Consider the following 25,777-nt stretch of genomic DNA (forward strand, 5'->3'; position numbering starts at 1 on the left):
TTCTACGTCTCAGCGCTAACATGCCTCCTGTTTCAGGTTACCTCGGACTCTCTTTCCCAAACAGCCTCCTTAATTTACTCCGACAGTTGATGCGTTGCTCTTGTCGCATGTTTATTTTTGCGTTGCTGTGTTCAGTATGCTCGCCCACTTTTACCCTGCCTTACGTCATTAAGTAAAGACAGCCAGGATGTGCTATTTGCAGAGTTACCAAGTAATTTATTAAGTAAAGTCAGACAGGCAGTGCTAGTTGCAGAGTTACTAAGTAAATTATTAAGTAAAGTCAGCCAGGATGTGCTATTTGCAGAGTTCCTACGAATTATTAAGTAAAGTCAGACAGGATGTGCTATTTGCAGTATTCGCGGGCCCTTATTTTAGCTTCACGTCTCCTGGCCCTGCATTTTTGCCTAGTTTCATCGGTAGTTACAGTAGTTTATGCTTAGCTTTGCAGTTTAGTTTCCTCAGTGGTTACAGTATTTACGCTTGGCTCTGGCAGTTTATTCACGTTACTTATGAAGCTTAAAGCTTCATAGAAGGTTGTACAGAACCCATGAGCACCACACCAGAAATAAATACAGTTTTGATATTCCTAGAGTACGTCTTAATCAACCTAGAAATGCTCTGCAAATCAAGGGGCCCAGAATGTGGAATGACCTTCCCAACCATGTTAAAGACTGTACCTCTCTCAACCAGTTTAAGATAAAAACTAAACACTACCTAATAAATTCCCTGTAATCTACCTCACTCCTCTATTGTCAACCCATGTCTGTTATTTTTTTTTTTTTTTTTTAATCAACACTGTTTGTCAACCTATTGTATTTGTGCTGCTTTTTCAGTCATGTTCCCCCTTTTTTTTTTTTTTATCTTTATTTGTATTTGTTCTCAACACTTTTTATTCTTTATGCTCAATTAGTATTAAGTTCTAGATATTAATGTTTTTCTTGCCCGAAACGCATTGCGTATTAGTGGCTTTAAGCATTGTATGTACTAGCTCTATCTATATATCATGAAGATAGTGAAGATTCTTAGAATTGTTAGCCCCTTTCATTGCTACAGTATAATTATTCGGATGCTCTTTATTCATCCAGGATTGTTAATTAAGGTTTCTCTTAATTCCTGCTGCCGGGCTCCCTCCCCCGTTTTTCGTCTCCGTATTGATTCAGCTAGGGTTTCCCTCTCGTCTGTGCTCTTGCCTGTCACGATAACACTGCACGCCGCTTCTGCCCACCCTTACTGCCTTATATCTTTCAGCCCGTGGGAGGTGAGCTACGCGACAAAAAATCGACGCACGCTCCGACTGGACCAGGTATCGCTTACATGGTCAGGAATCAACACTCTTCGGATCCTACAAGCACAGATCCTACAAGCGCTCCTGTCACCAGGCGAGATTTCTCCAGGATCCTACGCGCTGCCCTCTCGGCACTAGGCTTGACTTCAGATGACTACGCTCCGCACCCAGCTGTCTCGGGACGGGCTCGCCACATCAGAAATAATGGCAAACGGCAGGCGGAAGAGTAGTGCTCACATCCTACGTCAGACGGGACGTTGTTGCTCTGCTACATTGAGTGCCTCACGCGGCCAGCTGGCACTCGCCCTTCGGGGGGGGGGGGGGGTCCGGCCGCTGGCCTGCGGTGGGGGTGCAGCGCCGGTCCCCAAGTGTCCCGCTGTCCGCAGCTAATACTTTGCCCAGTCTAGGTGCTAGTAAGCCCTACTTGTAGTCACACCCCCTTCTCCTTATCCATTAGGTCTTTTACGGCCTCTTGGCCGGGTACATTACGTGTTATGTGGTCTCTCACTTATTAGTTATTCTTTGTGTCCTGCCTGTTATATCCTAGTGTTATATAATTACTACACATTTGCACTCGGCCTTAATTCTAGTACCAGTTAACCTTTAGGTTTCCGCAGAATTAGTTTCCATGTCACTATAGGCTAAGGTCTCATACTTACTACGGGTGTACCTTTTAAGTTAAATCTAGTCCTTGGAATTGTTACTGTAAATTCTTACTTTATATATTTACTTTATATATTTTAATATAAACGTTATATATTCCTTAAATTATATTTGAAACTTTGTATATTTACATGTTCAATATTAAGTTTTATATAATATCAACTTTGTTAAGTCTATAATATAAACCGTGTTTAATATAAACTTTATATAATTACTTACTTTATGTGAACTTTATATATTTACATGTTCTGCAGAATTTAATCTTCAATAAACTTTAACGCCCCATACTGCCAGTATCTTTCTCCCCCTGGTCAGAAAAATCCACACATTGTACACACATTGTTGGGTCGGCCCCCAACCGGCCGGACGAGCGGACACCATGTACCAGCACATGTACGAACGAAAGGGTATGAATGTATAAAATTCTCAGTGAACGAAGTTGTTATCCGAAACTGCAGTCGACGACGTGGGAGGAACAACAGCGAACACAAACCAGCGCATATACGAACGGAATGGTTTGTATGTACAAACTTCTCAGTGAACGAAGTTGTTTCTAGCCCGGTATCCGAAATTGCAGTATACGACTTGACCAGTCCCCGTAGTCCCGGGATGGGGTATGGTCGTTTCGGACACGAGACGATTCGACTGAGCTCGTGTTCAGTGACTCTATTACTCCCTCATCTATCCATATCTCAACTATGGTATTTGTGCTTGGGGTTCTACTACCCAAAATCATTTACGTCCTCTAATTACTCAACACAAAGCTGCTATTAGGACAATATCCAACTCTGGCCCCAGACATCACTCGGTACCCCTACTCAAATCTCTGAATATGTTAGATATTAAGTCACTGCACATTCTCTCATGTGTATTATACATATATAAAACGCTGAACTGCAATGCCAATCCTGACCTCAAAAGCTTCACTGAAGCTTGTAACAGAACCCATGAGCACCACACCAGAAATAAATACAGTTTTGATATTCCAAAAGTACGACTTAATCAAACTAGAAATGCTCTACAAATCAAGGGACCCAGAATGTGGAATGACCTTCCCAACCATGTTAAAGACTGTACCTCTCTCAACCAGTTTAAGATAAAAACGAAGCACTACCTAATTAACTCCCTGTAACCTACCTTACCCCTCTGTTGCCAACCCATGTATGTTTTTCTTAAAACAACGTTGTTTGTCTGTAATTGTCTGTAATAATTTGTAATTGTATTTGTACTGCTTTTTCAGCCATGTTCCCCCCTCTTTTGTCTCTATTTTTATTTGTTCTCAACACATTTTATTCTTTATACCCATTAGTATTAAGCTTTAGTCATTAATGTTTTTCCTGCCCAAAACACTTTGCGTAATAATGACTTTAGGCATTGTATGTACTAGCTCTATCTATTAATCCAACAAACTTTGTAAAATCTCTTGTATGTATGTACCTTACCTAAATAAACATTTATTATTTATTATTATTATTCTTATAAACAGCTGCCTTATACAGGCAAAAATGTTTGTTTACCAATATGGGCGCGCGTTGTTGGAACGCCTCCAGCGGGGCTGCACCTTCTCGTACTGTGTTTACTCTCCAAAACGGCGCAAAATATTAAGATTTAGCGGCTCTTTTCAACTATTGAAATATTTGTAAGACAAAATATACTTTGCTTGTGTATTTACCAAAGAGTATTTGGAAATACATAAAGTTGTATATTTGTTTACAAATATAAAAGATAAATTGAAAGTTAAAGATGCAAATGTTGCTTGACTAAATATAATGTAAGTAGGATATAATTTGGTGCTCTGTAAGCGCGACTCACTGTAAGATAAGCGAGGACTAGAATCGAGTTTTACCTCTTGTCCTCCTCTCCCTTCACCCGTCTAGTTATGGACTCACAGAACAGAGAAGTAATGGACCGTGGCGGCAAGAGGTAGGCGGACGACTGCCAGACCATCAATAGTCCCGGAAAAAGACCAAAATACACCAATGAAAATATTGGATATGAAGTCAGCCCAGATGGACAGGTCCTAACACTGTTCCTACTTCACCCTCCCGTATGCACCGAGCCCCCATCCCTGAAGGGATTGAAGAAAATTGCCCTGAAGGGCCACAATTACCTCAAGGCTCTGGTAAACTATGAGTTTTGTACTATGTTAGTGGACACCGGCTCTACACTCAATATGATCCAAGACCGAGATGCAAGAAAACTTGGTTTAGATTAGAAGGTAACCGCCAGCGTTAATCGTAAAATCGGCTTTTATAGCGGATACAAAAACCTCACTACAAGGAGGGCGGAAAATGTTGAAATATACCTAGAAAACTGCATAGACTTGGTTACCAAAGTCGACATAATGCCGCCACACATGGATAATTATTTCGGCCTTCACCGAGTCCCAGAGCTTTTCTTTAGTTTTCCTCTCATGGTCGAGTATCATGTTATATAGCAGTTTCAACGGGATAATTCTTATCTCTATTTCAAGAACCAACGTAGTGAAGATAATGGGGTGTGTAATTCCAGATCGTACCTTAGGATACCGTTGCCAGATTCATCACAACCCGACCAATGCACAGAAGAAATACTTGTTGATACGGGGGCGGTAGAGACGAGGGTCTCAAGGTTATATTTGAAAAGAATAGGACTCGACAAATGTCCTCCCACAAAGCTTAGGATACACATGGGGGGTGACGTGTATGTAGATGATGAGTTAAGTGTCCTTCCAAACCCGGAAGACACACATCCCTTCTTCATAGGCAAGGATTTATTGGTGAAGTATAAGTGTGTACTCGACGCCTCCTCATCCTATTTGTTTTTTAACGTGAAGAATAAAACTTACAGGACCCAGCTATGCTGATGAGTCATAAATCGTGACATTATGATGTATAAATGCCTATCTTATGTAAATTATGACCTCCAGATGCCTAACTGGACTTTAATAAAGTGGTGTTTATTTTTGTTTCATTATTTCATGGCTGCCCCTGTACTTACCTGTGTAAAAAATAAAAGTGTGTGTGTGTGTTCGTCTTTACGTCTACGACACTGCCAACAACCGACTGCTGTAACCACGACTTTAAATAAATATGAACTCCCACTAAACACTGCGTATCTAATCAACCAAACAACGTAACATAATCATACATTACAAACCTTTGAGTTCAGGTCCTGAGCCCATTGACTGTACAATTTGTAAATAATCGTTTTTTTAAAGTGTTTTGCAAAAACCAACCCGTAATCGACTCAAGTCCATTACATCCAGCGGTCGACCCCACAGACGCATTCATAAATTTTAACATGATGTTCATTCAAAACCTGAACGTTCTCAAATATAAATTAATATTCTGCGGTTGGAAGAAAACGCTCACAGAGTAGGGGACTTATTTTATTTTATAATAATAATAATAATTAATTATTTAATAAATACAAATAATTAATTAATAATAATAGTCATAATTAATGATTAAATAATTGATAATCCTTAAATGAAGAAGCATAGTAGCTCATTATAACGAATAAATAGATAATTAAAGTGGAATTAATTAGAGTGACTATATAATAAGGATTAGTGAATAACCATAAATTATTATACAGAAATAAAATTAATGGATAGCCGTTATAATGATAATGTATTAAATCAAATACAGTGATGAATCTCTAATTGAAAGTTGCATGATTGAATTTACGGTAATTCCAATTCTTGGTATTCTTGGCTTATCACTTTGGGGGTTCCGTCGGAGCACCCCCATGGTAACACAAATTCGTTGCAAGATGGAACAAGTGTCCCCAGCAAACTGCTTTAGCGTCTTCCCTTGGAAAGTAAAACCGGGTTAGCAGGGTTTCCCGGGAGGAGGGTGGGCGTTTTATAGTGTATCTGGCGAGGAGGAGGCGAGCAAGAGGTCGCCGATCTCAGTGATGGGCTGTTCGGCGATGATGTCACTCACTCTGTGAATGAATATTGTCCTAACTGCCTGGAACTGGTGGGGAGGCAGGAGTGTTAAGCCCTTTTCCTCGAGTGCAGTGGTCGTTGTCGTGGTGCAATCCGCTCTCACACAAGACAGCACATATATGACTAAATGCCTAAAGTCAATATGTTGAATGTGAATTAGTACATATGTGGTATATACCAAGTTACATTTTCTCCAAGGCCCACACTCTTCCTCACGTACCAATTTATGTCTCACAGTACCCGTCCATCGCCGTGGACAGCAGAATAGTCGTGATTGGTTCAATTATAATGAAAATTGTAGTTTCAGGTCCCACATGGGTTGTGAAATTTACCTGCTATTGTCCATGCTCTTAGAATATTACAGATCAGCTACATCCTATTGAAGGCTCGTAGTTTTGTTTTAAGAAATATTAGTTGTTCTTAGTAAATTATAATAAGCACTATAAATTATTACATAGAATAATAGTGCTTCACCAATCAACTTCATATACACTAGTTTGTGCTTTAAAAATCTTTAAAGAATGTATTGTAGGAACGTTAATAGAAAACGGTGTTACGTTGGAATGCCTAAAGGGTAAACTATTGCAAACAGGATGGTATAATGTCTACTACCTACTGTAGGATAAGTATAAGGTCTACTACCGCCTGTTAGGTGGGTAAGGGGTCCATAACACTTGCAGGATGGGTCTGGGCCCAATACCTACCCGTAGGATAGGTATGGGGTCCATTACCGGCTACTGGATGGGTATATGGTCCACTACCACACACATGATAAATAAAATAAATAAATAAATAAATAAATGTTTATTTAGGTAAGGTACATACATAAAGAGATTTTACAGAGTTTGTTGGATTAATAAATAAAGCTAGTACATACAATGCCTAAAGCCACTATTATGCAAAGCGTTTCGGGCAGGAAAAACATTAATGACTAAAGCTTAATACTATAAATAAATAATAATAAATAAATAAATAAATAAATGTTTATTTAGGTAAGGTACATACATACAAGAAATTTTTACAAAGATTGGTTGACTTATAGGTAGAGCTAGTACATACAATGCCTAAAGCCACTATTACGCAAAGCGTTTCGGGCATGAAAAACTTTTTCTGATCAGGGGAAGGAAGACACCAACACATGGGGGCGTAAAATTTATTACAGAATAAATAATTCTGCAGAAGTAAAACAGGCTTCTAAGTAGGTCTTAACAAATGTATAACATAGCCGTGGCTAACTCAAAGTACACGAAACATCTTAAAATTGTACACCCGCTCGCTCTCACTCCCTCTCCCGACCCGGTCCACGATCCACGAAGCGCCCACCCTCCTCCCCCTTTCTGCTGGCTGCCAGTTTTCCCGGTCATGACTACGTCAGTCGTTGTTCCTCACGTCTTTTCTCCCGTTTCTCTGGTGGGGGGGGGGGGGGTGCAGCGCCCGTCCCCAAGTGTTCCGCTGTCCGCAGCTACTATGACTTTACAGCCATTCTACTAGTAAGCCCTACCTTATGTCAGGTAATTCCTTCTTCCTTGGCGGCTCGGCCTCTGGCCTGGGGTTATTTTCTTCTCCAAATACATATCAGGCTTTAAACCCAGTCACTATGTATTTTTCCGCCGCCTGATTATTCTCCAGCTAGGGTTTCCCTTATGTTATGTTGTTCACTTTGGTGTCCTGACTTATACTTAGAATTAGATTTGTTCCATTCGCCTCACTGCTAATTCTAGACAATAGGACATTAGGTTTCTGCAGAGTTTGTTACTAGGCTATAAGATTACGTTATTTTACTACTAGAATTAGCAGTGAGGCGAATGTAACAAATCTAATTCTAAGTATAACAGGACACCAAAGTGAACAACATAACATAAGGGAAACCCTAGCTGGAGAATAATCAGGCGGCGGAAAAATACATAGTGACTGGGAAAGCCTGATATGTATTTGGAGAAGAAAATAACCCCAGGCCAGAGGCCGAGCCGCCAAGGAAGAAGGAATTACCTGACATAAGGTAGGGCTTACTAGTAGAATGGCTGTAAAGTCAAAGTAGTGGCTGCGGACAGCGGAACACTTGGGGACGGGCGCTGCACCCCCACCCCGCAGGCCAGCAGGCCGGACCCCCCCCCCCCGAAGGGCGAGTGCCCGCTGGCCGCGAGGGAAACCTGAGGGTGGCAGAGCAACTACGCTACCGAACTAGGAAGGAAGGAGGACAGACTGGAGGAGCTCGCACGTCGCCTCGACTTATGCCCCCTGGACCTGGCCCGTGGGCGACGGTCGGTGAAGGTGGGGGGCAGGGCGGCTGTAGCAGCCGCGGCAGGGTCGACCTCGGTGGTTCCCATGCCCAGAAGGCTTGTGACATGAGAGGGCCCCCGAGCCTGCGCGATGGGCGCCTGCAGCGTCGTCCAATCGTCGGCCGAAAGAGGTGGAGGCTGCGACGCTGTGCCACCCGCCGCTTTGCCAGCAGGGGGCCTCTGGGAAGTGTGGTCGCCGTCCACATCAGAGCCGCCCGAGGAGGCCCCCGAGGAGGGGGAGGCGAAGCGGGCGGGTTTCGTCCTGGCCCCAGGCCGGCTGCGTCCTCACACCACTGCGCTGTTGTCCTCGCACGACGTCGCCCGAGCCCTCTTCCGTGTTGCAGTTGCTGCGTGATCCGGCTTCTCGCCACTGCGGAAAATGAAAAAGTAAGCATCGGTAGGTCTAACGGGAAATAAACAGGCAGGGAGACCCAGCTGCCGCACCAGCAACCGTCACATACACAAGTAGACAAAAGCGAAGGTAAAGTTAAGTGTCCATAGTGAATGAGGATGCCGGACATAGCTAAAGCTATCGTAATAAAAGCTGAGCGGTTAAAATAGATTAATAGAGTAATATTCATGTACAGATTAAACAGTATTATTCAAAGTTTGGTTATAATAAGACCGTATCATTCATTGTATAGTTTGTTTATATTAAGACAGTATTATTCGTGGTATAGTTTGGAAGAATTGAACAATAATAATCTCAAAAGTGAAAAGCAAAATTATTTGTATATCCCACTAGAAAAGGACACTGCTTTAACACTGCAACAGTGTTATTAAGTAAATACCGGGCATAACTGAAGCTGGACTATGTAACAAATTAATTTTAGAAACTTAAATAAACAATAAATAACATAGCGAGGCCAAAACAGTAAGAAAGGCATGAGGCTTAAGCAGTGCTAGAAAACAGAGAATAAATAGTGGAGTAAATACAAGACAAACTGAAACTGACAAGTAAATAGCTTAAGACCGCATTATAATATACTTGTATTTAAGCTGGACAAATAAAAGATATAATATACTTGTGTTTAAGCTGAACAAATAAAGAGTAAACAGTGATAATCATGGATAATTTGGGTAGATTAAAGCAGGACTACAAGGTATAGGATAGTTAGGTTAAGCAGTAATATATGCATGGTATAGTTTGGATAGTTTAAAACTGTAATGTTCATGGGATAGATTGGTTAATTAAACAGTACTTATTCATGGAATAGTTGGTCTAGATTAAAACAATAATAGTCTCAAAAGTGAAAACAAAATTATTTGCGTATCCCACAGCAATGGGCACTGCCTTAACGCTGCAACAGGATTAGTAAGTAAATACAAGACATAACTGAAAGCTGAACAAAGTAATAAATTAATTTAGGGAAACTTAAATAAATGATAACATGGCGTAGCTCACCCAAGCCGACAGACCGCTCTACGGCATGTGCCTACCCTGGAGGAGTAGAACAGAACAGTGAGAACGGGAGGGGAATATTATATTCTAATAATAGAATAAGACCGTAATATAATGTACTTGCATATAAGCTGAACAAATAAAAGAAACAGTGGTAATCATGGGAAGATTTGGTAGCTTAAAGCGGGATTAATCAAGGGATATAGGATGGTAGGTTAAACAGTAATGTGCATGGTATGGTTGGATAGCGTAAAACTGTAATGTTCAAGGGATGAAATGGTTATTAAAACAGTACTAATCAAGGGAGAATGGCTAGCCTAGCAATAATATTCTCAAAAGTGAACCAAAATTAGTTGAGTATCCCACACAATGGACACTGCATTAACGCTGCAAGAGGAATAGTAAGTAAATACAAGGCATAACTGTAAGCTGAACAATGCAATAAATTAATTTAGAAACTTAAATAAGAGATAATAACATAACATAGCCCACCCAAGCGGACAGACCGCCCGACGGCATGCGCCTGCGCTGGAGTAGGACAGGACAGGGAAACAGGAGGGAACGTGTACGTGCAGGAACAACAGGCGGCTACACCGAGTGGACGAGACGTCATGGAACAAACGGGCCGGTCTACGCCGGTCAGGCCAAACTGCTGGGGCGAACATAACGTGGGACACCGGGGCCAGCAAACACCTGGGGACGAACAAACCGGGATACACCGGCCAGCCCAAACGACTGGGTACGAACAAGCCGGGATACACCGGCCATCCCAGACGACTGGATACGAACAAGCCGGGCTACACCGGCCAGACTGAACATCTGTGTACGAGCAAGCAGGGCTGCGCCAGCCAGACAAACAGCTGAGACGAACAAGCTGGGCTACACCAGCCAGACAAACGACTGGGGCCAACAAGCGAGGCTACATCAGCCAGACAAACGTCTGGGACAAACAAGCTGGGCTTCAACAGCCAGACAACCGACTGACTGGCTGACAACCGGAGAGGGAGTGAGAGCGAGACCTGACTTCTCGCGCTTTTTATGCCACCCAGGCTGGCCGCACCGCGCCTTGCGGAACGCGATGCGCAAATGTCTCTTCCTTCCCCATCAGAAACTCCACCACCTTTCGTTCAAAAGGCAGTGGCCATAAATGACAAGCTTAATACTAATTGAGCATAAAGAGTAGAATGAAAACAAGAAATGAAAACATAGCTGAAAAAGCAGCACAAATACAATTATGTCGACAAACAGCGCTCTTTAAAAAAAAACAGACATTGGTTGACAAGAGAGGGGTAAGGTAGGTTACAGGGAATTTATTAGGTATAGCTTCGTTTTTATCTTAAACTGGTTGAGAGAGGTACAGTCTTTAACATGGTTGGGAAGGTCATTCAACATTCTGGGCCCCTTGATTTGTAGAGCATTTCTAGTTTGATTAAGTCGTACTCTAGGAATATCAAGACTGTATTTATTTCTGGTGTAGTGCTCATGGGTTCTGTTACAACCTTCTATGAAGCTTTTGAGATCAGGATTGGCATTATAGTTTAGCGTTTTATATATGTATAATACACATGAGAGAATGTGCAGTGACTTAATGTCTAACATATTCAGAGATTTGAGTAAGGGTACCGAGTGATGTCTGGGGCCAGAGTTGGATATTGTCCTAATAGCAGCTTTGTGTTGAGTAATTAGAGGACGTAAGTGATTTTGGGTAGTAGAGCCCCAAGCACAAATACCATAGTTGAGATATGGATAGATAAGGGAGTAATAGAGTCACCAGGGCAGGGCGTGGTACATAATATCTGATCTTAGAAAGAATGCCCACAGTTTTTGAAACTTTTTTTGATATATTTAGAATGTGTCCCTTTAGAATGTGTTTATATTTACCCAACTCATTCATATACAGTATATGAATGAGTTTGCGTGGCTATAAATAGGAGCTGCCTCATATGGGCCAATAGGTCTTCTGCGGTCCCTGAGTTCATATAATCCACACATTTTTTTTTTTTTTTTTTTTTTTTTTGAGATATATACAAGAGTTGTTACATTCTTGTACAGCCACTAGTACGCGTAGCGTTCGGGCAAGTCCTTAATCCTAAGGGTCCCTGGAATACGATTCCCTGCCGCGAAGAATCGTTTTTTCATCCAAGTACACATTTTACTGTTGTGTTAAACAGAGGCTACAGTTAAGGAATTGCGCCCAGTAAATCCTCCCCGGCCAGGATACGAACCCATGACTTAGCGCTCGCGGAATGCCAGGCGAGTGTCTTACCACTACACCACGGAGACTGCAACATTGTAGTACAGATTGTGCAGTACAGTACATTGTGAGACTGTGTGTACATTGTACACACATATTGTTGGGTCGGCCCCCAACCGGCCGGACGAGCGGACAACATGTACCAGCACATGTACGAACGAAAGGGTATGAATGTATAAAATTCTCAGTGAACGAAGTTGTTATCCGAAACTGCAGTCGACGACTTGGGAGGAACAACAGCGAACACAAACCAGCGCATATACGAACGGAATGGTTTGTATGTACAAACTTCTCAGTGAACGAAGTTGTTTCTAGCCCGGTATCCGAAATTGCAGTATACGACTTGACCAGTCCCCGTAGTCCCGGGATGGGGTATGGTCGTTTCGGACACGAGACGATTCGACTGAGCTCGTGTTCAGTGACTCTATTACTCCCTCATCTATCCATATCTCAACTATGGTATTTGTGCTTGGGGTTCTACTACCCAAAATCATTTACGTCCTCTAATTACTCAACACAAAGCTGCTATTAGGACAATATCCAACTCTGGCCCCAGACATCACTCGGTACCCCTACTCAAATCTCTGAATATGTTAGATATTAAGTCACTGCACATTCTCTCATGTGTATTATACATATATAAAACGCTGAACTGCAATGCCAATCCTGACCTCAAAAGCTTCATTGAAGCTTGTAACAGAACCCATGAGCACCACACCAGAAATAAATACAGTTTTGATATTCCAAAAGTACGACTTAATCAAACTAGAAATGCTCTACAAATCAAGGGACCCAGAATGTGGAATGACCTTCCCAACCATGTTAAAGACAGTACCTCTCTCAACCAGTTTAAGATAAAAACGAAGCACTACCTAATTAACTCCCTGTAACCTACCTTACCCCTCTGTTGCCAACCCATGTATGTTTTTCTTAAAACAACGCTGTTTGTCTGTAATTGTCTGTAATAATTTGTAATTGTATTTGTACTGCTTTTTCAGCCATGTTCCCCCCTCTTTTGTCTCTATTTTTATTTGTTCTCAACACATTTTATTCTTTATACCCATTAGTATTAAGCTTTAGTCATTAATGTTTTTCCTGCCCGAAACACTTTGCGTAATAATGGCTTTAGGCATTGTATGTACTAGCTCTATCTATTAATCCAACAAACTTTGTAAAATCTCTTGTATGTATGTACCTTACCTAAATAAACATTTATTTATTTATTTATTATTGTAGTATTTACATTCTTGTAAAGCCACTAGTACGCGCAGCGTTTCGGGCAGGTCCTTAATCTAACAGATAATTTTAAGTAGGTAATTTCTATCAGAATTGATAAATGATAAAGATACATTGCAAGAGTAAAATGAGATGAGAGAGCTTGGTAAGTATATTAAAGCACATTGTTATATTAAAGCTCTGATTGATTACATTGACAGCTTGATTAGTAATTTAAAACAAGATTAATAGACACCATACAGCAGATTGACAGCAAATATAAGACAGCAATGATCACATTGATAAAGATGTTCAGATTGGGTACATAAAGATTGGGAGACTGGGTAGCAAAAGATACAGATAAACAAAATTTATAGACACCATACAACAGATTGGCAGCACATATAAGAAGACAGCAATGATCACAATGGTAAAGATGTTCAGATTGGGTACATAAAGGTTGGGAGATTGGGTAGCAATAGATACAGTGCAATTTTAAGGCAGAAAGTGAAAAACTATGAAGATGAAATTAGGTACTTTTTAGTATTGATTTTGAATGATGTAAAAGTTGGACAGCTTTTCAATTCAGTAGGGAGTGAGTTCCATAAACTGGGTCCCTTTATTTGCATAGAGTGTTTACACAGATTAAGTTTAACTCTGGGAATATCAAAGAGATATTTATTTCTGGTGTGGTGATAATGGATCCTATTACATCTGTCCAGGAAGAGTTTCAGAGCAGGATTTGCATTTAAGAACAGGGTTTTGTAAATGTAGTTGACACAAGAGAATTTATGGAGTGAGATTATGTTTAGCATGTTTAGGAAGTTAAACAATGGGGCTGTGTGTTGTCTGAAAGCAGAATTTGATATTATTCTGATGGCAGATTTTTGCTGGGTGATGATGGACTTGAGGTGGTTTGCAGTGGTTGAACCCCATGCACAGATACCATAGTTGAGATAGGGATAGATTAGTGCATAATATAGAGAGATGAGAGCAGAGTTCGGAACATAATATCTGATTTTGGAGAGTATACCAACTGTTTTAGAGACTTTCTTAGTTATGTGTTGTATGTGGGTACTGAAGTTGAGTCTCTTGTCTAGGAATAGGCCAAGAAACTTTCCATCATTTTTATTGCTAATGTTTACATTGTCTATCTGAAGCTGAATTGCATTTGTAAATTTGCTTCCAAATAGGATGTAGTATGTCTTTTCAATGTTAAGTGTTAGTTTGTTGGTTGACATCCATAAGTGGACTTTTTTTTAGTTCATTATTAACAACATTATTTAGTGTATGTGGGTTGGGGTTGGAGTAGATGAGGGTAGTATCATCAGCAAACAAAATAGGTTTCAGAATGTTAGAGACATTAGGCAGATCATTGATGTATATAAGAAATAGAAGAGGTCCCAAGATGCTGCCCTGTGGCACTCCAACGGTTATTGGTAGAATGGGAGATGTTATATAATTGATGGCTACACATTGGTGTCTATCACTAAGATAGGATTGGATATAGTCCAGTGCATGGCCTCGGATTCCATAATGATGGAGTTTACTTAAGAGGTAATCGTGATTAACATTATCAAAGGCCTTTCTCAGGTCAATGAAGAGTCCAATCGGAAACTCATTTTTGTCAAGGGCTGAGTAAATTATATCAAGGAGACTAATAATTGCATCGTTGGTACTCTTTTGAGAGCGGAAGCCAAACTGACAGGGGCTAAGAATGTCGAATTTTACGAGATAGGAGTAGAGCTGTTTGTAGATAATTTTTTCAAATATTTTTGATAGTATGGGTAGGTTCGATATTGGTCTAAAGTTGTTTATGTCTGACGGATTACCTCCTTTATGAACTGGCGTTACTCTTGTTTTTTTAAGGATATCAGGGAAGGTATGACACTCAAGGGATTTGTTAAACAGCAGAGCTATAGGTGGCGCAAGGGCATGGGAGGCGCTCTTGTATACAATGGATGGTATTTCACTGATGTTCCCAGCTTTGGTTTTTAGTGAGTGTATGATGGACACAACATCTGTCGGGCTGACTGGTGAAAGGAGAAGAGAGTTTGGATAGCTGCCTGAGAGATATGTGTTGACATGTGTCTGAGTCTGTGGGATTTTACTTGCAAGGTTAGCACCAATCGATGAAAAGAAGCTATTAAATTCATTCACCATTTCAAAGTCAGATGACGGTGTAAGGCCATCCTTAGAGAGTGTTATCTGGTTGTGGGAGTGTTGTTTAGTTCCTAGGATATTAGAGATGGTATTCCATGTGCTTTTCATGTTGCCTTTTGCTTCTTTGAATCTAGTCTCATAATATGAAAGTTTTGCTTTTCTTATGATACTGGTAAGCACTGATGAGTACCTTTTAACTACTTCCTTTGAAACTAGGCCACTCCTAAATTTCTTTTTATATTCATGTTTTTTGTTGATTGATTTAATTATGCCACTTGTGAGCCACGGGTTATTTTTTCTTTTATCAGTTACTTGTTTAGTAAGGAGGGGACAGTGAGTGTTGTAGAGGCTTAGAGTTTTGGAGAGAAAGAGGTTAGTTGATGAGTTTATATCCTGTGAATTATTAAATTCAGATTCCCAGTTAATATTGTGAAGTGCATTAGAGAGATTGCCTAAAGCTGATTCACTATGTAGCCTGAATGAAAGTTTCTTGGTTTCTGGTGGTGATGTGTCCATGTTTGCTATGAGGAAGGTAGGATAGTGGTCAGTTGTTCTGTCATAGATTACCCCAGATGTAAGGGGAGCTGTTATATTAGTCCATAAGTGATCCAGGGTAGTGGCAGATGTTTGAGTGACTCGGGTGGGCTTGGTGATTGTGGGGATTAGCATACAGGAGTGCATGCTGTTACGGAAATAGTCAACTTGAGGGTTGTTTTGAAGACCCAGGTCAATACTGAAATCACCTCCGAGAATGATGTGATTTTTGTTGAGATTGTTATTTATGATAAGATTCCTTACATTGTCTGAGAATAAAGCTATGTTGGTATTAGGAAATCTATAGATGGCACCGATAGTCAGGGAGGATTTAAGGGATTTACTGGAGAACTTGGCAAAGGTATATTCACAATAGTCGTCTCTATCACTGATGACACTATTGCAGATGAAGGTATCTTTGTAATATATTGCTGTACCACCTCCTTTTTTATTAGGCCTGCAGTTATGAATGGCTTTATAACCAGCTAAATTGTAGAGTTGGGTATAGTCTTTACTTAGCCAAGTTTCTGTTAAAATGATGAAAGATAATTTAGTACCTAGTGCTGTAAGTAGTGCATTTATATCATCAAAATGTTTACCAAGTGACCTAACATTTTGGTTGTAAACTGATAAGCAGGTGCTATTTAGGAGTTTGTTTTTTGCAAGATTTGCTGTGTAATACCTGCAATAATGATGATCAATGTGCTGATTTGTGTGGGTATGAGAGAGAAGATTTCGATCTGGATCAATATCAGTAAGCATATAGATAAGATAATGTCACGATACAATAAGATAAGCAATTTCAGGAACAGATGAAAACTAAATCTGCTGTAAAATAGAAAGTAATTATAGCAAAACACAACAATATAATAATATAACAATACAATAAGAGCTTACAAAGTATTGAGTCTACTAAAATTAGAGAATAATTATGGCAAAAACACAACAATAAATGCAAGTAAACAAAAGAATTGAAACAATTAGAGGTAGAATAAAGGTCACCAGATAGCCATGGAGGATACACAAGTTTGGCGGAGAGAACAAAAAATCAGTAGAGACTGTCAAGATGAATATATAAAAAATTTGACAAATGATAATTGTAAAGTAAAATAATCTTAAAGATAAAATTTTTTATTTAGCTTAGTGTTAACCTATAATTAGTATGAACTTAATTAAAAGAACATAAATGAGATCAATAATTGATTTCAATAAATGACATAGATCAATACAATTAAATTTAAAATTTAAATGGAATAGGGTTAGATTAGATTTAAGAGTAAAATTTTACAATGAAACTGAGGTAGATGCTTGCATAAGTGCATGGAGACTTGATGGATTATTTAGGAAATTATATGAATGAGAGAACAATAGGTAAATGGTAAGGCAGAGACAGCACCTTGGAGAAAGTTAGGTTAGGCTCAGGCACTGAATGAGTTATTTTAAGTACTGGTGTTATAACTGATATGAGTGGGGCTTTTATGGGGTACTGGTACTATTAAGGGGTATAGGTAGTTAGAAGACAGGAGTATCAAATATGGGAGAGCTAAAAGGCCCGGCCCCCAAAATAAACTATCCACAGTAGTAATAACTTGCTACAAGACCATAAATGTTAGTCTAAGGGTTGATCACTGCGCTCCCACCTTGGAAGAAGAGATACTCTGTAATTCATGTACTTATTTATTAACCCGTTAACAACCCCCCATATACACTCACACCAATAACAATAATAATAATAACTTTACCACACTATCTTACGTTAAAAGCCTTGGTCCACGTAGGCAGGATACAAGGTTTACACTAATAACAAGCTAGGGTAAAGTACTACTGGATAAGCACTGAAGCTGGATGCAGCTTAGGGTAGTGAAACCACGTGGGACCCTAATACAAAACACAACACTTAGGGGTACCCAAACACTGGCAAAATACTATCCCCAGGTCTCACCAATCGTTACTACCAGAGTAGGCACACTTACACCATATAATACTTAACTTAAGGGTACAGGAACTTCAGGTAAGGGAAATAAGTAAGAGGAGAAGGAAGGAGAGTAGGGATACAGCCACAGAGTAGGTCTTAACCTCACGCCACCAGCCAAGAGAAGACCGAGCTAGCCACCAGCTGCCTCCCTCATGTCGTGGTGCCGGGAGGAGCCTAATTGATCGTGCAGCTAAGCACATTAAAGATCTTCCCCTATGCAACGTATTGTTACTTTATGAATGATTAGAAAGTATTAGTAAGCAAAGTTGGTGCCTATGTTATTATTTAATAATCAACCCCCAGATCAGTCTTTAAATGCTCTTTGAGAAACAATAATAGTCTTACGTCTGGCAGGGAAGATACAAACAATTGACATTCTAGATGCCCAACTGTGCTACCAGGAAGTTTAATAGCTCAATTTTGACCTCTGGTTTCCACTGGAGAACCCAGGGTCGTAACACTCCTCCCCCCTTCAGAGAAAAAAAAATGTGACTACTAGAATAGTAGTCATATTTTTTTGTAAGAGTATACAGAGAACAAAAAGAAAAACATATGACAAAAACAAAAAATCAATCAAAAGCAATTTCTTTGCAAAAAAAAAAAATACAAAGGAGTTCTCTGAAAGAAAAAAAAAAACATACACAAAAAAATAAAAGAACAGGGAAGTAAATAAATTGGACACGGAATATTTAATGTCACAGGAGAACCTAAAAAAAATTAACTAAAGCATGACAGTTGGTAAATGGCTTTCTGTGGCTCAGATGAATGTTATTCAGGCAACCGGGACAGAGCGTCGGCTATCACGTTGAGTCTGCCCGGTAGGTGGGTAATGGAAAGATTGAAGTCCTGTAGGTACAACGCCCACCTGAGGATGCGTTTATTCTTACCCTTCATCTGAGTCAGGAAGACTAGTGGGTTATGGTCCGTGTACACTTCCACTATATTACCTGTGAGGTAAACTTCGAACTTTTTACATGTTAACACTAGCGCCAACGCCTCTTTTTCTACCACTGAATAATTGCGTTGCGCCTTGTCGAATTTCACAGAGTAATAATATACTGGGTGTTCCACCTGATCATCCCCAGTTTGCAACAACACTGCACCAGCACCCGAGTCAGACGCGTCAACATGAATTTTAAACGGTCGGTCGAACCTTGGACTAGCAAGCACTGGGGCGGAAGCTAAGATCAATTTCAAATTTTTAAATGCCTCTGCACAGTCTGATGACCACTTAAATTTAACGGCTTTCCGCAACAAGTCTGTGAGAGGAGTGGCAACACTGGAAAAGTTCTGACAAAAACGTCGATAGTACGCACACATACCGATAAATCTTTGAACGTCCTTTTTAGACTTTAGTACTGGATACTCCAGAATGGCATTGATTTTATCTTGCCGAGGTAACACTTTTCCTTGGCCCACTTCATAACCGAGGTACGTCACTGTGCCTTGGCCAAAATGACACTTTTTAGCATTTAAGGTAAGATTTGCCCTTTTCAAGATGGCAAACAACTGGCGTAACCTAGCTATGTGGTCAGCCCAATTACTGTCAAACAGCACGATATCATCTAAATACGCCCGACAATTTGGCACCTTAGCGAGTAGAGAGTTCATGAGTCTCTGGAACGTGGCAGGGGCATTACGCAAGCCGAACGGTAACACCTGATACTCAAAAACACCCTCGGGTGTCACAAACGCGGTGAGCTGTTTAGCACGTTCAGTGAGTGGGATTTGATAATACCCCCTCGAGAGGTCGAATTTCGAAACGTACTTGGCATTTCCCAACTCGTCAATGCAGTCCTCGAGGAGGGGCAGCGGATAGGCATCCACAATGGTCACCTTGTTGAGCTGCCGATAGTCGGTGCATAATCGCCAGGAGCCGTCTGGTTTGGGGACCAAAAGGCAGGGCGAGCACCAAGAGCCCTGGCTCGGCCGGATGAGGCCGTGCTGGAGCAAGAAGTCGACCTCCTTCCGTACGATGGCCTTCTTTTCTGGACTCATCCGATAGGGTTGAAGGCGAATGGGAGTGTAGTCCGTCAACTCGACATCATGGCAAATGGCATCAGTCTGGGTCGGGACCTCCCCGAACAGACTGGAGAATTCATCAACCAACGACTGCACCTCTTCACGTTGGGCCATCTGCAAATGGGACAGTTCCTCCACAGCATTCACAGAACTAGAATTATTGAAAATGAGATTAGTTGGGTCCCCAGAACAATCATCCCCTCTCTCACTGGAAATGGAAACATTGGTTAGTGCAATGGGCCTGGGGCCCTGGAACTTCTTCAGTCGATTTACATGTATGAGCATTACCTGGTTACGTTTGTCAGAGTGCCTCACTTTGTACGTGAGGTCCCCCGTCTTTTCTGTCACAATGTAGGGGCCTTCGTACTTGTGGGACATAGTGTTCCCTAGTCGAGGCTTTAATACCAGGACAGGGTCGCCAGGCTGAAATACCCGTAACTTAGATTTAGCATCGTTACGTTCTTTCATCTTTTCTTGGGCCTTGCCAAGATACTTAAATGCAGCCGCCTTGCAGTCCTTGAGTCTCTGGTGGTGTTGCGCAAAGAAAGCCGAACCTTCGGATAACGTTACGTTCCCTAACAGATTCTCCTGTAACATTTGCAAGGGTCCACGAACTTTATGGCCAAAGACTAACTCAAAAGGAGAACAGCCCAGTGAACTTTGTAATCCCTCTCTAGCCGCAAACAAAACATACGGTAAATTCTCATCCCAGAAGGTGTGGGAACTCTCGCACGATGTCTTCAACATCTGCTTCAGAGTTAGATGGAAACGTTCAATTACCCCCTGACTCTGTGGATGGTATGGGCTGGAAACCTTATGAGTTATTCCATGTTCCTTACAAAATTGCTCGAAAACATCAGACTTAAAATTAGTACCATTGTCAGTTTGCACGACCCGAGGCAGTCCAAAAGTGGAAAAAAATTGCAACATACGAGCAACAACAGTTTTTGCTCGGATGTTCCTTACAGCAAAAGCCTCTGGGTAACGAGTAGTGATACACATCATCGTGATTAGGTAAATATTACCAGACTTAGTTCTAGGTAATGGTCCAACACAGTCCATTACCACATGAGAAAATGGTTCCTCTGGCACGACAATAGGCCTTAGAGGAGCTTTAGGTGGAGTCTGGTTTGGTTTCCCAACCAGTTGACAAACAATACACGCATTACAAAATTTTGCCACATCGCTTTTCAGCTTGGGCCAGAAAAAATACTTTAAAATTTTGTGATACGTAATATTAATACCTTGATGTCCCCCCATAGGATCATCATGAGCAGCTGCCAAAACTCTTTCTCTATAGCAGGTCGGCAACATAACCTGGTGGACTACCTCCCACTCATTTGACAAGGGAGCCCCCTGTGGTCTCCATTTTCTCATCAAAATCCGATCATTGTAGTAGTACCCAGTTGCTGCGTCTACAATTTCCTCCATAGAGACGGCTGTTTCATGACAATCTGCAAGAGTGGGGTCAGCTTTCTGTAACTCACTCAAGGAGGCATCTAGGCCTTGGTCAGATGCCATTGGCCGAGGCTCAACATTGTTCTCCTCCACCTCTCCACTACTCTCGGTAGACGGCAGTGGCAGGCTCTCCACAATGTCCTCGGCCACGTCATCGAGTCGGGCCATGAATGTGTCCACGAGGTCCACTTGGTTTTCACCACTCGGAAAACTCCTCGTGACCTCGGGATTTACCACCTTGGCAAGCACAGGGCTGCCCTTACATTTAAGTCCCATAGACCTGGTCACCGCGCACGCAGGGTACACAACATTATCCTCTGCGGCGGGTGGATCCAGGCAAACCTTAGGGGTAGGCAACATAATAGGCAGTCTGGAGTCCCCTACCTTATCCCCTGCTAAATCATTACCAACTATTACATCAACATTAGGGAAAGGTAGGTATGAAGTGACTCCGACTGTACAAACACCCTTGTGGAAATCAGATTCCAGGGTAACCTTATGGAGGGGTACTGCCCGAGTATCACTAGTGACACCCTCGACCAGTACCACCTCTCCAGTGTCGAGAGTGTTGGCACCTTGCAATGCACTCTCTAAAATTAAAGTCTGGATGGCACCGGTGTCTCGGAAGATCACCACGTCCTTCCAGGAAGAACCCTCAGACAAAAGTAGTCTCCCTTTCGATAAGAATGGGGTAAGCAAGTCCAACCACTGTGGGTTGGAGGTCTTACTCCCTAACCCTTCCGAAGGCCTCAAGCCCTGTGTCACAACTAGAGCATTGGGTCTTTTTTCTGGGTACAGTTGCCAACAACGGCTAATATTGTGGTTTGAACGATTACAGTGACCACAAAAACGTCGGGGAGAAGAGACATTACTAACAGAATTACCCTTCGGTTCACCTTTAGGTGCCGTTGGGCTAGACACTTTAACAGGGTTAGTTATGTCTGAAACAGAAGGTGCATTAGGTAAAGGGTTAGAATGAGCTGGTCTGGACTGGCTGTGGGTATAAGGTTTGCTACTCTGTGGGGTATAATTATTTTTATTGGGCCTTTTGCCCGCCAATTGGTAGTTTTCTGCCAACTTGGCCAAATCCCCTATTTTAGAATTTAACTCTATCCTTCCTCTAATATACTGGGAAACATTCTCTGGCATAACATCTATAAAATGCTCCATTAAAATTAAGTTCCTGAGAGCCTCGTATGTTTCGGCTTTCGCCGAGCGAATCCATCTATCAAATAATCGAATTTGATCATTCACAAATTCAGTGAGCGGTTGGTTGTGAGTAGGCCTAAGGTTACGATAAACTTGGCGGTGAGCTTCAGGAGTAATTTCATATGCCCGCAAAATACATTCCCTGACTTTATCATATTCGAAACACTCGTCGTCAGGCATGTTTATAAAAATATCTTGTGCTTTACCCCTAAGTCTTCCCTGTAGGATTTTCACCCACTCTTCCTTTGGCCAGTTCATGGACGTGGCCACTCTCTGAAAATGGTTGAAAAACCTTTCAGGGTCAGACTCGGAAAATTCAGGCAAATTATGCTTTTTCTCATAATGCCTGGGGTTTGAATCCCCGGCAGGTGGAGGTCCAGTGGCATTCGCTCTAATTCTAGCCTCCTCGGTTTTGAGTTTTTGCTCCTCTAATTTTATTTTTGCTAACTCTAAAGCTAATTCACTCTCCCTATGAGTTGCACTTTCTGCTTGGCTAGGCTGGCATAAAGGTGTATCACTTGCCAATAGTTGTTCATCAATACAATGTTGTAATATTTCATTCACCAAAGTCCACTTTTTATCTGCGACATTTAATTCTAGGCCAAATTCCTGGCCTAACAATACTAAATTAGACTTTTCAAGTTTCTTTATCTCTACCACTGAAGGCTCCCTTGCCAGTTTCTGCATTTCAGAAGACATCACTAATAATTTTAGCTCCCAGCCAAAGAAAAAATTAAAAAATAAAAATTGGAAAAAAACAAAAATTTGCACGGCCCCTAACACAAGGCCACACTAACCTTAATCGTGAAGGGATCCAGCTGGGTGTCCAGTCAGTGCAAGAATGTCCTTTGCTAGATGAGCTGGACCCTAGGCTAGCACACAACCGTTCTGCGGAAATAAAAAATTTTAATTTTGGCACTCAAGAATCTAATTTTTTACACTTATAATGTTCATCCCGGACAGGCCCCCACTTGTTACAACTGATATGAGTGGGGCTTCTATGGGGTACTGGTACTATTAAGGGGTATAGGTAGTTAGAAGACAGGAGTATCAAATATGGGAGAGCTAAAAGGCCCGGCCCCCAAAATAAACTATCCACAGTAGTAATAACTTGCTACAAGACCATAAATGTTAGTCTAAGGGTTGATCACTGCGCTCCCACCTTGGAAGAAGAGATACTCTGTAATTCATGTACTTATTTATTAACCCGTTAACAACCCCCCATATACACTCACACCAATAACAATAATAATAATAACTTTACCACACTATCTTACGTTAAAAGCCTTGGTCCACGTAGGCAGGATACAAGGTTTACACTAATAACAAGCTAGGGTAAAGTACTACTGGATAAGCACTGAAGCTGGATGCAGCTTAGGGTAGTGAAACCACGTGGGACCCTAATACAAAACACAACACTTAGGGGTACCCAAACACTGGCAAAATACTATCCCCAGGTCTCACCAATCGTTACTACCAGAGTAGGCACACTTACACCATATAATACTTAACTTAAGGGTACAGGAACTTCAGGTAAGGGAAATAAGTAAGAGGAGAAGGAAGGAGAGTAGGGATACAGCCACAGAGTAGGTCTTAACCTCACGCCACCAGCCAAGAGAAGACCGAGCTAGCCACCAGCTGCCTCCCTCATGTCGTGGTGCCGGGAGGAGCCTAATTGATCGTGCAGCTAAGCACATTAAAGATCTTCCCCTATGCAACGTATTGTTACTTTATGAATGATTAGAAAGTATTAGTAAGCAAAGTTGGTGCCTATGTTATTATTTAATAATCAACCCCCAGCTCAGTCTTTAAATGCTCTTTGAGAAACAATAATAGTCTTACGTCTGGCAGGGAAGATACAAACAATTGACATTCTAGATGCCCAACTGTGCTACCAGGAAGTTTAATAGCTCAATTTTGACCTCTGGTTTCCACTGGAGAACCCAGGGTCGTAACAACTGGCATTGGTCGGGTTCAGGTTTTCAGATATACCACAATCACTTAAGAAGGCCAGGAGTTGTTGGTCACATTTTATTTCATATCTTTTTCCTGTACTTTCCTTCTTCGCAAAAATCGTTCCATTCCTAGTGTAGCACTGCTTGATAAGACCAGGGTTTTGTTTGCGAATTTTCTGTTCTTTATATATTATTTATGGTGACGATATATATATATATATATATATATATATATATATATATATATATATATATATATATATATATATATATATATATATATATATATATATGTCGTACCTAGTAGCCAGAACGCACTTTTCAGCCTACTATGCAAGGCCCGATTTGCCTAATAAGCCAAGTTTTCTTGAATTAATATATTTTCTCTAATTTTTTTCTTATGAAATGATAAAGCTACCCATTTCGTTATGTATGAGGTCAATTTTTTTTTATTGGAGTTAAAATTAACGTAGATATATGACCAAACCTAACCAACCCTACCTAACCTAACCTAACCTATCTTTATAGGTTAGGTTCGGTTAGGTAGCCGAAAAAGTTAGGTTAGGTTAGGTTAGGTAGGTTAGGTAGTCGAAAAAACATTAATTCATGAAAACTTGGCTTATTAGGCAAATCGGGCCTTGCATAGTAGGCTGAGAAGTGCGTTCTGGCTACTAGGTACGACATATATATATATATATATATATATATATATATATATATATATATATATATATATATATATATATATATATATATATATATATATAATATAATATAATATAATTTCTATTACTTAACGGTGGTGGGAAGATATTTAATACATTGACGAAAGGAACAATATTTTGTTCATCCCCCTCCTTTTTTTTTATGCACTACATAACCACTTTCTTGAAAGCGTACTACCGACTTTAGGTAAGATACTATTATTTTAGTTCTACCATCAACCAGGCTGTGACTCATACGTCAGGCTGCGAGCAGCCGCGTCCAACAGCCTGGTTGATTAGTCCGGCAACCAGGAGGCCTGGTCGACGACCGGGCCGCGGGGACGCTAAGCCCCGGAAGCACCTCAAGGTAGGTAAGGTATCAAAGAACCCGGTTGCGACCCATAGTGGCCGTAACACCTAGCATTTTAAAAGCACTACAATCACCTTCTGTGGTTGATTGTTCAATAAAACCCTGAACTATATGTTTAACAAATCTCTAACCCTGTCAATGGAGGACAAGAAAAATGTATATATGCTGGTTAACATTGTTAATGTGTGGCCACGTCTGTGGTAGAAAATAATATTAAAAGTTCTTGATCGAGCCCAATATGTGCCTCTGTAACCTTTTTCACTACCGCCCACAAGATGGGTATGCGGGGCATGATAAATGAATTAAACTAAACTGCTATTAAAAGACTCCAACGCTCCTCTACTCTATGTAAAGA

At 41.0% G+C, this 25,777-nt stretch overlaps 1 protein-coding gene across 3 annotated transcripts in view; it reads right to left on the reverse strand.

The window, feature by feature from the left end:
- Positions 1 to 7,558: 7,558 nt before the first annotated feature.
- LOC138365803 (uncharacterized) overlaps positions 7,559 to 25,777 on the reverse strand; it is a 53,778-nt gene continuing 35,559 nt past the window's right edge. For 2 of the 3 annotated variants that reach the window (XR_011229023.1, XR_011229024.1), the window contains one exon: positions 7,559 to 8,531. Coding sequence is in view for 1 of the 3 variants with exons in the window: in XM_069326278.1 (XP_069182379.1) it covers positions 18,473 to 23,092 (4,620 nt within the window). In the remaining 2 variants the exon portion in view is untranslated. Of the gene's footprint in view, positions 8,532 to 17,393; positions 23,282 to 25,777 lie in introns of those variants that run through there. The other variant, XM_069326278.1, reaches the window with a different exon arrangement.

This window comes from Procambarus clarkii, chromosome 18 (assembly GCF_040958095.1).
Source record: "Procambarus clarkii isolate CNS0578487 chromosome 18, FALCON_Pclarkii_2.0, whole genome shotgun sequence".
NCBI lineage: Eukaryota > Metazoa > Arthropoda > Malacostraca > Decapoda > Cambaridae > Procambarus > Procambarus clarkii.